General features: G+C 44.6%; 1 protein-coding gene across 1 annotated transcript in view; it reads left to right on the forward strand.

Moving 5' to 3' along the window:
• The window catches only part of LOC124722399 (sodium channel protein Nach-like), a 93,500-nt gene that overhangs the window by 36,640 nt on the left and 41,918 nt on the right, over window positions 1–14,942 (forward strand). Inside the window, exon 3 of the mRNA XM_047247569.1 lies at window positions 10,844–11,000. Coding sequence (XP_047103525.1) covers window positions 10,844–11,000 — 157 coding nt within the window. The remainder of the gene's footprint in view (window positions 1–10,843; window positions 11,001–14,942) is intronic.

Here is a 14,942-nt window from a genome sequence, read left to right on the forward strand (position 1 = left end):
AGATAGTTTATAGGTATACTACTGTAGCCTATCGCCGATGTTATTCAGTCTGTACTTTGAACGACCAATAATAGAAACGGAGAAGAAATCTGTAGAGTGAATTAAATTTCGGGAAGAAGAAATAAAAACTTCATTGTTTACCGATGACTTTCTATTTCTATCAGAGACGGAAAGGATTTGGGAGAGCAGTTGAACAGAATTTATTGCCTCTTGGAAAGAAGTTATCTGATTAATATACCAAAAGCAGAACAAGGGTATGGAATGTAGTCGTATTAAATCAGGCGTTACTGTGGGAATTAGATTTGGAAATGAGACAGTAGATGGATTTTGCTACATGGGCACTCAAATAATTGACGCAGACCGAAACAGACATGATATAAATGGAAACTGGCAATGGCAAGAAAAGCGTTTTCGAAAAAGAGAAATTTTTTAACACTGAATATATATTTAAGTCTTAGCAATTGCTTTCTGAAATTACAGAGTTGGACAAAAATTTGGAAGTATCGCGAGAAAAAACATAAATGGAGATGCTAACCGAGCCTGCAGGATGCGGCGTTATATTTGATCACGAACGACTCTGACGATCCGAGCACAGTGGTGTCTTCTGTGGGGTGGACACTTGGTTGGGTGGAGGTTCCTGGCTCAACTGGCGATATCGCAGACTCTTGTGTGGTTCGATGTGCGTGGCCAGGATTCACACCAGGTAAAATTTGGTGGGCTTTCTCTGGCATCGCTGACTGTGGCACCACGCAACAGCACTTTTAAAGCAGACAATCGTGTGAGGCTACACGATTCTCATTGCAGCCAGAACATTTCAGAGGTTCCTCTTGTTTACGGCGTGGGTAGTAGAGACTAGGATGGTCACTAGCACACTTGACTCGTGTAGATGGCATTGAGGAATACCAGGTGACATGGCCGACAACTTGGTGGTAGTAGACTGTGTTTTTATCTTCTTGGAGCGCAATTCCTCCATCTTCACTGGCGTAAAACAGATCCTTGTAATTTCTCGTTATTCACGATTATGTAGGGTGCCGCTGATAATGATGAATACCAAAGAGAGTAGTCTCTACGCGTCTCGAGCGATAGAAGGCGTGATATGGAGCGTACGCTGTAGTCGAAATCTAGGTCCTCCTGCTCTACCTAAGTTCACATTTTCGCGGCAGGCCGTGAACGACCATCTTCAGGATCTTATCTGCCGTTCATGGAGACGTATAAAACGGCATGTCCTATTCTCCAAATGCTACTGTTGCTGCTCTGTAGTTGGCGGTAGATGGCAGGGTAACTTTGTATAGATCTGTCCCATCAGGGCGGATGGCAAACTGATCGTGTCCCACCAGTAGTTTCAGAATTCGAAATAGCTCAGTGTCGTTTCGAATTTTACTACAATGAGCATTGGCTCTGTTTCAGTTCGAGCCTCTTTGGTATCCACGTCTAAAACTGGAAGGTTTTAGCGACATCTGTCGGCGACACGGTGGAACATTTTGACCGTCGTATAGTCTTGATGATCTATACAAAACCTTCAGCACCAGATACAAGCGTTCTTTTCCTTGTTCCCTTAGTGAGTAGCGGTGGCTGGTAGTGGCAGAAGGGCCGCTCCATGTACCGTACACGTGTACACGAAAACAAAGTTTTCGACATAGATTCATCGTCAGAGCTCGGTAGTGGCACCAGAAGCGGTTCAGGTTCGCAAGAATTGTCCATCTCAATGCCTCTCTTCGTAGCCTTCTTCGGCCGACTGCTGTTGCCGACGAGCCTATACCCGCCGCCTTTCAACCGGCCGTTGTCCGAGCATGCGGAGCACATGCTCCGTCCGCAGCGCTAGTACACGCGTCCTCTCCCAGCGACATACAGAGGTTGGATAAAAATATGGAAGCACCAAAATGACAACACATTACAATGCCTAATACGAAGTAGATAATCAGTTGGCATTCAAAACAGCTTCCAGTCATCTCGGAAACTATAAATACAGATAATGTATGGTTTTCAATGGAATCTTATACCGTTGTTCCTGAAAAATATTCGCTTATTGAGGTAACGGTGATAGAAGTGGATAGTGACCACGCACCCTCCTTTCCATAGTAGATCACAAAGGGTCAATCATATTGAGATCTATTGATTGTGGTGACCAGGGAGGATGCGACAATCAATTCACATACTCACAAAACCAGTCCAGGAAGATACAAACTTTGTGAACAGGACCACTGTCGTCTTGGAACACAGTATCACCATGGTGGTACAACATTGTAATGTAGAGTGGACCTGATCAACCAAAATGGTCACATAATCCTTGGCAGTAATGAGACATTGCAAAGTAACCATTGGGCCCATGAAATATCACTGCATGGCTGCCCGAATCTTAACCCCCCTCCCCCAACCATGTTTCACTCTTGAGACGTAAACTAGGCCAGACGTTGGAATAATTGTGAAACAAGACTCATCCGATCAAATGACTTTCTTCCATCGCACCATAATTCAGCTTTCATGGCTTCAGCACCACGTTTTCCTGTTACAGATATTAACATTGCTCATGAGTGGTTCTGGAATTCCAGCTCGCCCTGAAATCTCCTCCTACGTAACTCCCTTCGTGTTGTTTTGACACGCGAGTGCCACATTCAATTCTGGAGCAATTTCTCTGCAGCTGTCGTCCTCTTGTTTTTAGTTGTAGTTCTCTTCTGCAATAATCACTCAACATACACTTTCGTCCACGTTGTGACTTAGCGCATGACATTTTTTCGCATTTCCAGTATACTTCGATACTGTGCCTCGTCGAAACACATCGGCTATCTTAGTCAGGGAAGCATCCATTATATGAGCATGAAAAAATTGCCCACGTTCGACTTAACTTAGCTCCGACACAATGCACTCACAATCACACAGAACACTGTTCTGACCACGACTGATCCTTGCAGTGAATTCAGGACACCGCACACGAACCGTTCGTGGTGAAATAAAACAGTGCAACCTGCAGGCTGCCTAGCGTACACATTTATGATCAAGTGCGCATTTCTCATTGTGTTCCCATATTTTTGCCCACCCTCTGTACGAACTCGTAATGACCTATAGGGTTCCATATTCCTGTCTGCTCCACTCATATACACGACGCAGCACAATTCAAGGACTACATTTTCTAGGCGCTTCAGTCCAAAACCGCGCTGCTGCTACGGTCGAAGGTTCGAATCCTGCCTCGGGTATGGATGTGTGTGATATCCTTAGGTTAGTTAGGTTTAAGTAGTTTTAAGTCTAGGGAACTGATGACCTCAGATATTAAGTCCCATAGTGCTTAGAGCCATTTGAACTACTTTTTCATAATCCCGTAATTGTTTCCCATTGCGACGAATAAACCTGAAATTTGGTTATAAGGTAGCTACTATGTTCTTATGTAATAACGCGAAAGCGTGGCGCCCTATAACGTCACTCTCGGGCTTGACGATGCTTCAAACAGAAAGATATCGACACACGTGGAAAAGAGGCCAGAGCTCAGAAGTTCATGCGAGGTGTGCGGTGGGTTATTGGTGTCACAATTGCACCAAATTTCGCCGCAGTTCCCCTCAACGGCACCGTGGACGTGCCACACGATGGAAGGGTCGTCACAACCCCTCTTACACATATTTCACTTCTTCTTTTGACGCCTCTGCGATGGAGGTCAGAAACACGACACCCAGAATTAAAATCACGCCGTTTTCTGGCTGAGGAAATTCCTTCCCTTGGGAAGTTGATTCCCATACGTTTCGCGCTCGAAAACGATAGTTCGCAGTGCGGTGAGCAACAGGACGATCTTCTTGCCAATTTTTGACACTGCTGACACCTCACAAACGCTTCAACCATCGCCGGCCAGCAGCTCCACTGAATGTGATCTCCCGCTTTCGAGTGCTTTGCGACCTCAATTTTTGCTCCAGTGTACAGGATGGAACCACTAGGGGCCGTTAAAAACCAATCGACGAAATTTGAACCTGAACCGAAGCAGCAAAGTGTGCTTATGCGTTTTCTATCTTCCTATTTCGTGCCCTTCTGTGGCGTTATCACACAGGGTTGCGACATTGACACATGCGTGAATCCAACGGCAAAGGGTCCCTCTAAGGCACACTCCCCCTTCACCATTTTAGTAATACCCTCGGTGGCACGTGCCCACATTTATTGAGAATTTTAAAAATATGCCTTTACAGAAAAAAACCTGCAAAGCAGTCCTAGGCACCTGCAGGCAGGCAACCAGTTGAAACACCTCGGATGCCAGTTATCTGGCCATTTGCTCGGCCACCATTGACCAGAAGTTTTCAATTGGTGAGAGATCTGGAGAATGTGCTGGCCAGGGCAGCAGTCGAACATTTTCTGTATCCAGAAAGGCCCGTACAGGGCCTGCAACATGCGGTCGTGCATTATCCTGCTGAAATGTAGGGTTTTGCAGGGATCGAATGAAGGGTAGCGCCACAGGTCGTAACACGTCTGAAATGTAATGTCCAATGTTCTATGTGCCGTCAATGCGAACAAGAGGTGACTGAGATGCGTAACCAATGGTACCCCATACAATCACATTGGGTGATACGCCAGTATGGCGATGGCGAATACACGCTTCCAATGTGCGTTCATCGCGATGCCGCCAAACACGGATGCGACCATCATGATGCTGTAAACAGAACCTGGATTCATCCGAAAAAATGACGTTTTGCCATTCGTGCACCCAGGTTCGTCGTTGAGTACTCCATCGCAGGCACTGCTGTCTGTGATGCAGCGTCAAGGGTAACCGCAGCCATGGTCTCTGAGCTGATAGTCCATGCTGCTGCAAACGTCGTCAAACTGTTCGTGCAGATGGTTGTTGTCTTGCAAACGTCCCCATCTGTTGACTCAGCGATTGAAACGTGGCTGCACGATACGTTACAGCCATGCGGATAAGATGCCTGTCATCTCGACTGCTAATGATACGAGGCCGTTGGGATCCAGCACGGCGTTCCGTATTACCCTCCTGAACCCACCGATTCCATATTCTGCTAACAGTCATTGGATCTCGACCAACGCGAGCAGCAATGTCGCGATACGATAAACAACAATCGCAATAGGCTACAATCCAACCATTGTCAAAATTGGAAACGTGATGGTAGGCATTTCTCCTCCTTGCACGAGGCATCACAACAACGTTTCACCAGGCAACGCCCAACTGCTGTTTGTGTACGTGAAATCGGTTGGAAACTTTCCTCATGTCAGCATGTTGTAGGTGTCGCCACCGGCGCCAACCTTGTGTGAATGCTCTGAAAAGCAAATCATTTGCATATCACAGCATCTTCTTCCTGTCGGTTAAATTTCGCGTCTGTAGCAATTTTAATGGCCAGTAGTGTAAATTTAACCGTTCACTCAGAAGGTATAGTCATTTAAAATTCCCTGTATTGTGCATCAGGGTATTTATAGATAACCAACAAGTCCCTCATTTTCTCTGTCGATATGGGAGGAAGATCTTTATATAACAAAGGAAAACTAATAACATGTGTAGGTATGTTGAAACGAGGTTGATTGTATCTTTTTCTTTTTAGTAGAGAAAGATGTACACAAGGGTAAATGACAGTGTGATTGAGGCGTCGATATAATGAATTTGGATCATTTGAATTCATATTATATTATATTATATTAATATGTAAATATTAATTTTCAAGATTGGGTCACACTTTTCAATTCCTTGAGCACACTGACAGGAACAAGGTCATTTTGGTTGATTTCTTTTATAATGAAATGTACACTGATGAGCCAAAAATTTTGAGCACCTGCTTAATAGGTTGTTTGTCCGTCAGATTCTGTGTATCAGGTTCAAAAATGGGTCAAATGGCTCTGAGCACTATGGGACTTAACATTTCAGGCCATCAGTCCCCTAGAACGTAGAACTACTTAAACCTAACTAACCTAAGGACATCACACACATCCATGCCCGAGGCAGGATTCGAACCTGCGACCGTAGCGGTCGCGCGGTTCCAGACTGAAGCGCCTAGAACCGCTCGGCCACAGTGGCCGGCTGTGTATCAGGGATCCGACAGTTTTCTGGTAGGTTTGTGGAGGTATATGGTATCAGATGTTACGAACAAGTCACGTAATTCGCGTATATTATGCTGCTTTGCGTACACGGTGATGGCGCCTGATAGTGACCCTGATTGGGTTCCATAGGATTTACATCAGGCGAATCTGCACGTCGAGACATCAATGTGAGTTACCTGTAACGCCCCTCAATCCACTGTAGCACGGTTCTGCAGTTACACTGCTGAAGGATGACACCACCACCGGGGAAAACATCAAGCATGATGCGATGCAGGTGGTTCAAAGCTGTCATCGTGTCTTCGATTACTACCACAGGTCCCAGGCAAGTGGAGGGGAATGTTTCCCACAGCATAATACTGCTCCCAGCAGGTTGCGTCCGTGGCGCTGCACGTTTCGAGCTGCCGTTCACCTCGATGGCGACGTTTATGGAGACGACCATAGACCTAGTGTAGCAACAATCTGATTCACCCGAAGAGGTGATATGTTTCCATTGATCGGCAGTCGAATTCCGATTGTTCTGTGCCCACTGCAGTCGCAATTGACGATGTCATTGGGTCAACACGTGAACGCACACAACTGGTGTGCTGCGGAGCTCCATGTTCAACAATGTACGATGAACGTTGTGCTCCGAAACACTAGTGCGTGCACAAGCATTGTGCTTTTTTGACAGAGATGCCACAGATCACCATCTATCCTACATTACAGAGCAGACAAGCCTCTGAGCCACACGTTCTGTGAAGAGTCGTGGCCGTTCAACCATTTAGCAGCTGGTGGTAGTTTCACTATCCTTCTACCTCTTTCCGTAGCTGATCACGACAGTAGTACGTGAACATTCGACCAGCTTCCCCGTTATCGAGATTCTCGTTGACAGGCTCTGCGTAATAGTAACATGCCCTTCGTCAAAGTCGCTTATCTTAAAGGATTTCCCCTCGCTAGGGTGATCACCCGTCCGTGTCTGCTCCGCTTACATACTTTTGTCACCACGTGATGTGCCCGCAACGCTACCAGGCTCCATGAAACGTCGCTGTGGACAGTGGTCATAATGTTTTGGCTTATCAGCGTATATTTGAACAAGATTCAGATATAACATATTTCCATTCATAGGTAATCATGACATCTTTTACTCTTCTTCTTTCCCGATTAATGCAGAAGTACGTTCAGTCAGTAGAAAGCTATGCACCAAAACGATGAACTTTCGCTGTACTGTTGTAAAATATTCTGTCAAAATGAGGTACTTGTACAAAACTATCGTTGTACCATTGTTTTTTCGCCCAAACCAACGGCCGGACCCAAGAAATTACTCTGGTGTACAATTTTTACGTTTTAATGATATACAACGTTCTTTAAACGTACCACATTGGATGTAGTTTTCTCGAGCACGTCTTTACCACCTGTAAAAATGTAAGATTTTCCATTGTCCCTCCTACCTTTCTTAACATTCTGCTTCCAGTCTGATGTATCTGTTTTCCTTTCTATGCTTTTATTTAACAATGCAATATCCTTTGGAGCGAACATCCGCGGTTTTCATTTATATACAGGGTGGTCCATTAATCGTGACCGGGCCAAATATCTTACGAAATACGCATCAAATGAAAAACTACAAAGAACGAAACTCGTCTAGCTTGAAGGGGGAAACCAAATGGCGCTATGGTTGGCCCGCTAGATGGCGCTGCCATAGGTCAAACGGATATCAACTGCGTTTTTTTAAATGGGAACCCCCATTTTTATTACATATTCGTGTAGTACGTAAAGAAATATGAATGTTTTAGTTGGGCCACTTTTTTCGCTTTGTGATAGATGGCACTGTAATAATCACAAACATAAGGCTCACAATTTTAGACGAACAGTTGGTAACAGGTAGGTTTTTTAAATTAAAATACAGAACGTAGGTACGTTTGAACATTTTATTTCGGTTGCTCCAATGTGGTACATGTACCTCTGTGAACTTATCATTTCTGAGAACGCATGCTGTTACAGCGTGATTACCTGTAAATACCACATTAATGCAATAAATGCTCAAAATGATGTCCGTCAACCTCAATGCATTAGGCAATACGTGTAACGACATTCCTCTCAACAGCGAGCTGTTCGCCTTCCGTAATGTTCGCATATGCATTGACAATGCGCTGACGCATGTTGTCAGGCGTTGTCGGTGGATCACGATAGCAAATATCCTTCAATTTTCCCCACAGAAAGCAATCCTGGGACGTCAGATCCGTTGAACGTGCGGGACATGGTATGGTGCTTCGACGACTAATCCACCTTTCATGAAATATGCTATTCAATACCGCTTCAACCGCACTCAAGCTATGTGCCGGATATCCATCATGTTGGAAGTACATCGCCATTCTGTCAAGAAGTGAAACATCTTGTAGTAACATCGGTAGAACATTGCGTAGAAATCAGCATACATTGTACCATTTAGATTGCCATCGATAAAATGGGAGCCAATTATCCTTCCTCCCATAATGCCGCACCATACATTAACCCGCCAAGGGCGCTGATGTTCCATTTGTCGGAGCCATCGTGGATTTTCCGTTGCCCAGTAATGCATATAATGCCGGTTTACGTTACCGCTGCTGGTGAATGACGCTTCGTGGCTAAATAGAACGCGTGCAAAAAATCTGTCATCGTCCCGTAATTTCTCTTGTGCCCAGTGGCAGAACTGTACACGGCGTTCAAAGTCGTCGCTATGCAATTCCTGGTGCATAGAAATATGGTACTGGTGCAATCGATTTTGATGTAGCATTCTCAACACCGACGTTTTTGAGATTCCCGATTCTCGCGCAATTTGTCTGCTACTAATGTGCGGATTAGCCGTGACAGCAGCTAAAACACCTACTTGGGCATCATCATTTGTTGCAGGTCGTGGTTAACGTTTCACATGTGGCTGAACACTTCCTGTTTCCTTAAATAACGTAACTATCCTGCGAACGGTCCGGACACTTGGATGACGTCGTCCAGGATACCGAGCAGCATACATAGCACACTCCTGTTGGGCATTTTGATCACAGTAGCCATACATTAACACGATATCAACCGTTTCCGCAATTCGTAAACGGTCCATTTTAACACGGGTAATGTATCACGAAGAAAATACCGTCCGTACTGGCGGAATTTTACGTGATACCACTTACTTATACGTTTGTTACTATTACCGTGCCATCTATCACAAAGCGAAAAAAGTGGTCCACTTAAAACATTCATATTTCTTTACGTATTGCACGAATATGTAATAAAAAATGCGGGTTCGTATTTAAAAAAAAAACGCAGTTGATATCCGCTTGACCTATGGCAGCGCCATCTAGCGGGCCAACCATACCGCCATCTGGTTTCCCCCTTCAAGCTAGACTAGTTTCGTTCTTTTTTCGTTTGATGCTTATTTCGTGAGATATTTGGCCCGGTCACTATCAACGGACCACCCTGTACGCAACGTTCTCGCTGTATGGCCAATTTTACAACTACAAATACTTCAAACTGTAGACAGAAAAAAGACATTCCTTGCTATGATAGCATATCTCAAGTGACGCACCACTTTATTCCAATGAAAACTCAAAATTTGCCAAAAATATGATGTACAACCTTCAGGTATAAAGTGAAAATCTAGAGATATTCTTCAACTGCCTACGTATCGCTCATGTTAAGATCACAAAGACGAGAGCTAACTAATTACCGCGCATACAGATACACATATTCGGTCATTTTTCCCGTACTCCATGGAGGACTGGAGCGGTGAGAAGCCGCATCGTGGACTAGAATGCTAACAAGGTAACCTCCCCATCGCACCCCCCTCAGATTTAGTTATAAGTTGGCACAGTGGATAGGCCTTGAAAAACTGAACACAGATCAATTGAGAAAACAGGAAGAAGTTGTGTGGAACTGTGAAAAAATAAGCAACATGTACAAACTGAGTAGTTCAAGGGATGATAGGCAACGTCAAGCACAACACAAATGCAGGAGTGCCGTGGTCTCGTGGTAACGTGAGCGGCTGCGGAGCGAAAGGTCCTTGGTTCAAATCTTCCATCGAGTTAAAAGTTTAATTTTTTATTTTCAGTTTATGTGACAAACTCTTATGTTTTCATCACTTTTTTGGGAGTGATTATCACATCCACAAGAAAACCTAAATCGGGCAACGTAGAAGAATCTTTTTACCCATTCGCCAAGTGTACAAGTTAGGTGGGTCGACAACATATTCCTGTCATGTGACGCACATGCCGTCACCAGTGTCGTATAGAATATATCAGATGTGTTTTCCAGTGGAGGAATCGGTTGACCTATGACCTTGTGATCAAATGTTTTCGGTTCCCATTGGAGAGGCGCGTCCTTCCGTCTACTAATCGCACGGTTTTGCGATGCGGTCGCAAAACACAGACACTAAACTTATTACAGTGAACAGAGACGTCAATGAACTAACGGACAGATAATAACTATGCAAAAATAAAGAAAGTAACATTTTCAGTCGAGTGAAGACTTGAATCAAGGACCTCTCATTCTGCAGCTGCTCACGCTACCAGGTGACCACGGCGCTCATGAGCTTACATTGTCCATGATGTTGCCTATGTAGCCCACGGACTACTCAGTTTGTATATTTTGCTTATTTTTTCACAGTTCCACACAACTTCTTCCTGTTTTCTCAATTGATCTGTGTTCAGTTTATCAAGGACTATCCACTGTACCAACTTATAACTAAATCTGAGGGGGGTGCGACGGGGAGGTTCCCTTGTAAGTACCTTCACCGTGTACTTCACTGTGGTTTTTAACGTATGCATGTTGATGCTGATATAACGGTGAGAACGCAAAGACTTTGTTATGTGAGCTTTGACTGTGGCAGGAGGATCCCTCACGGCACGAGCCGGGAGCAGCTGCGGCGCGACGCAGCCTACGTGCCGGCGCTGCTGGGCAGAACGGTGGGCACGCAGGGGGCGCTGGCCAGGCTCGCCGCCGCCATCTCCGCCAACAACCTCACCGTCGCCGACTTCATGCAAAAGGTGCTCGTCTTTCGCCTATAAGCGTGTTCTCAAGTCGGCCTTTCAAATGGGTATGCGTTACCACCGCTAAAACAATAAAACAATAAAGCGGTCACAATAAAATAGGAGATTAATGAGTCCATAAGAAATTTTATTGGCCTACAATCCGATTCGTTAACAGTGGCAGTTCGTGCAGGTCGAGCCACAGATGGAGACTGCAGTGTTACGGTTCAAAACGACAGTTGCGATACGCACCTACGCGTGCTTTGCGCTTTAAGAAGGCGTGCATGCTGCAAAATTACTTCTCTCGCTTGCTCATGCAGAATTTGTCCCTTACCGCCATCAATAGCCGTGACAACTTGCAGAAAATGGAATAAAAATTCACTATGTCACTCGCTAAAATCATGTTTAATACTCGCACTGGCTTGAACGTTCACAGAATAGTGCTTCGAATCCTACAGAATGCTCATTGGCTGCCAGAGAACGCATGACGTAGATATGCAGAACGATCCTAGACTCGACCGCAACAGTTCATGACTCCAGTCAAGTACCTGCTTTACAGGAGTGATTTTCTGGACAAAATCGACAACTCGTTGTGGGTGCGCGTCACTTACTTGCGTGCGAACTGCCGTTCACACGATCGACTTTGTCGTCTCAGTTGACTCCTCGTGACAAGTGAATTGCTGTGTACATAGTTCCGCGTAGTCTGCGCGTACACAACTTTCCCACTAGAGCGCGCCCCGCTAAGCACAACAGCGCAGACGCAGCGCTCGTCCGTCTCCGCACTACGAGATGGCGCTGTCATAGAGACGGACCAAATTCTGCTTCCGCCGAGCCGCGTATTAATATGTAACGCAGCCAATGAGATCGCTGCTAACGTAGAACCTTTTCTCCTCGCGGATCACACTCGCGCGGTGATACCTGAACGCTCGAGGTATTATAACGAGTGTACAGACCTCCGATTAGTCAGTCTGCATTAGTCTGTACCAGTCTATAGTCAAGTTTCAGTCTGCGCCTAATAAGATTACCATATTCCTGTACATAGCCATGAAGAGAAATTTATAGACACTTTGACAAGTATCAGAGATGTGAGAATAAGATTAACGTACCAAGACCCAAAGGAACTTCAGATTGTCAATTGTAAATAGCATCCAGAACCAAGTTAAGTTATTTTTATGCTTGCTATTATTTTAATAAATGTGTGTGAAAATTAATCAAGTTCTGTTTAAAGTTGGTCACCGTCAATCTGCTACTCTAAGCGTGCAAGTGGCATTTCTATCGTCTGACCTAACGGCAGAAGATAAACACGCCACGATAAGACCACGCGACATATTGCTGACACTCGCCTACTTCGCTAGAGCGACAAGTCAAATAATCTGAAGGTGTGTGTACCGAAGGTCTTACAGTACGCACACCACATGAATCTACTGTAGCGCCGATGGCGTTTTATTCCTGGGCTGACTCTCGCCAGTGAGGAGTAGTCGTTTCCGTCCAGACATCAGCACGAAAACTGTGTGTATGTGTGAATTGTTTACCTAGCAGTTTGGCACACGAATGAGGAAATTGTGGTTGTGAGGGACTATCCTTTTTACGAAAAAATCGAAGTATGTAGAATAGAGGAACAAGGAATGATAATAGACTTTATGTTTGACGAAAACAAAATTAATAGTGGATGTTCTTGAGAAAGGTTGTATTGAAAGTTTTCCAAACTCCTGAAATGTTTCGTCCAAACATTGTAAAATATCTACATTTATCTACTTGAGAATATATACACACGTCATCAAAAGTTTTGCAGCACCCCATTATTTCGAAATTCATTGCACAGACGACGGAAACTGACTCTGAGGCACGTGTATATAGCTATTTGCAATGTGTCCCGATCCACAAATTTAAAAAAAAAATTGTGCAACACCAAAATAGTCTGTTTCCCACGGGGAGTTTTCACAGCATTCCACAGCAACGTCAATACACAGTGGAACGTATCGATGAAATCATCAAGCTAGCCTTGGTTCAAATTGTCCCATCCTTCAATGGCGATTCTTAATAACTCGCGCAGAATACGTGGTCGTCGTCGACGTCCAGAAACAGCTCGTTTCAATCGATTCCACACGTGTTCGATTGCATTCATGTCCAGGGAAGAGGCAGATCACTCCATTCTGGTGATCCTTGTTTGCTGAAGGCACGCGTCCACATGAACAGCACAAGAACTACAAGAGTTATCATCCGTCGATATGAAACTGTCACCAAAATATTGGACATATCGTCTCACTACTTCTTCCAGAATCTCATCCCCGTGCCGTAGAACAGTGATATTGCCCTCAACAACCCCTTGTGATGCCATCCCAGAACATCTCTCCACCACCACCTTGTTGCACACGTAGGACGTAGTACTGGAGGCTTTCGGTATTACCGGGTTTTCTCCCAACACGTTGTCTATGATTATCAGGGTACAAACACATCCGAGTTTCGCCTCTAAACAACATCCGACACCAATCCTGAGGCGTCCATTCAGCATGATTTATTGCCCATTTATAAAGAAGTCCATGGTGTTGTGCTGTACGAGTGGTGCTCGTCATGGTCGTCGGGAATGGAGATTCGCATCATGCAATCGCCTCCTAATAGTTTGATACGACGTATAACGTCGTGTAGCCTCTTCGAATGTAGAATTCAGATCCGGAGCACTCAGGCCACGGATCCTTTGACTCAAAAACCGTACATATCAATCATCCTGTGCACAGGTAAAATGTGGACGACCTGAGCGGTGTAAGTGCTCAGCACTACCTGTTGACTAAAACCGATTCCATATCCGCACCACATCACTTTGACTTTTGAGCACACGTAGAGGAACTAGCCTGGTAGACAAGCCTTCTACAAGTAACATGATGATACAGACTCGATCATTCTTCGCGATTGTCCTTCGTGACATGATGGATGCTCATTCTACTATTCTGCAGACGTCTTTAATGTGTCCCTACTGATACTTTACTTTCAAAAGAAATACTTCAGTCAATTCGAGTGCGTCATTCTACCCATAGGTAGCGCTCATGGTAGTTTACAAACAACGGCAAGGGATACCTTCCGATCGATACAGGAACAGTCACAATAGCAACACACCTGCACGACGTATCAGGGTGATACTTACTTTTTTGATATAGACATACACTTACAAACACGTTAAACAATATTTAAAGCTCAGTAAACTGCGCCTTTTTACTTTTACTTTGTATCTTGTTTTCTTTCTATGTGCTAAGTTACATCTAAAACTATTTTTCTCGTTAAATAGTTCTAGTTTTCATTACAAAACATCCATATTTATGCACAATGTAGGCGTTTTCTTCATCCAGATATTAGTATTGTAAAACGTGAATATCAATATCTCTTCGCTTTCAGATGTATCGTCCTTCTTGTGGTAGAACATCAGGAAGAAAAATACGAGGCCCTTGTGCAACCTTTGCCGTGTGTCACGAAATCGAAGCAAACAACAAAATAAAGATTACAAAGACACATAAGCATAGACTCCATTATTACAATAGGAGTGAACTCGAGGAGAATAGGTTAACTTTCGATGTTAGCAGACAACGACACAGTCCGTTACTTCTGCGCATGCACTGTCTGAAGTACCGGATGCTCAAGATTTTGGAGCCTTACTTTCAGAAGAGTCAATTAATCATTGTTGTCATTGTCCCACCCACGATGTGATTCGCAATTGATTTACCCGCAAGCATATGACGCACACCCACAACGAGTAGTCGATTTTGTCCATAAAGTCGCTCATTTAAAACAGGCTTAAATAGGCCAGCAACGATGTCGCGAGTGAAGCAGTGGTATTAACGATCAGTGCCGAGTGTGGGGTTCTAAACTCCTGAGTATGCTGCAGAGTGCACATGAGCAGAAACAGGAGACTGTCGTGTGTCTGCTAACATCTGAAGTTAACCATTCTCACCGAGCTCATTACTACTATAG

The sequence above is a fragment of the Schistocerca piceifrons genome, chromosome X (assembly GCF_021461385.2).
Source record: "Schistocerca piceifrons isolate TAMUIC-IGC-003096 chromosome X, iqSchPice1.1, whole genome shotgun sequence".
NCBI classification, from domain to species: domain Eukaryota; kingdom Metazoa; phylum Arthropoda; class Insecta; order Orthoptera; family Acrididae; genus Schistocerca; species Schistocerca piceifrons.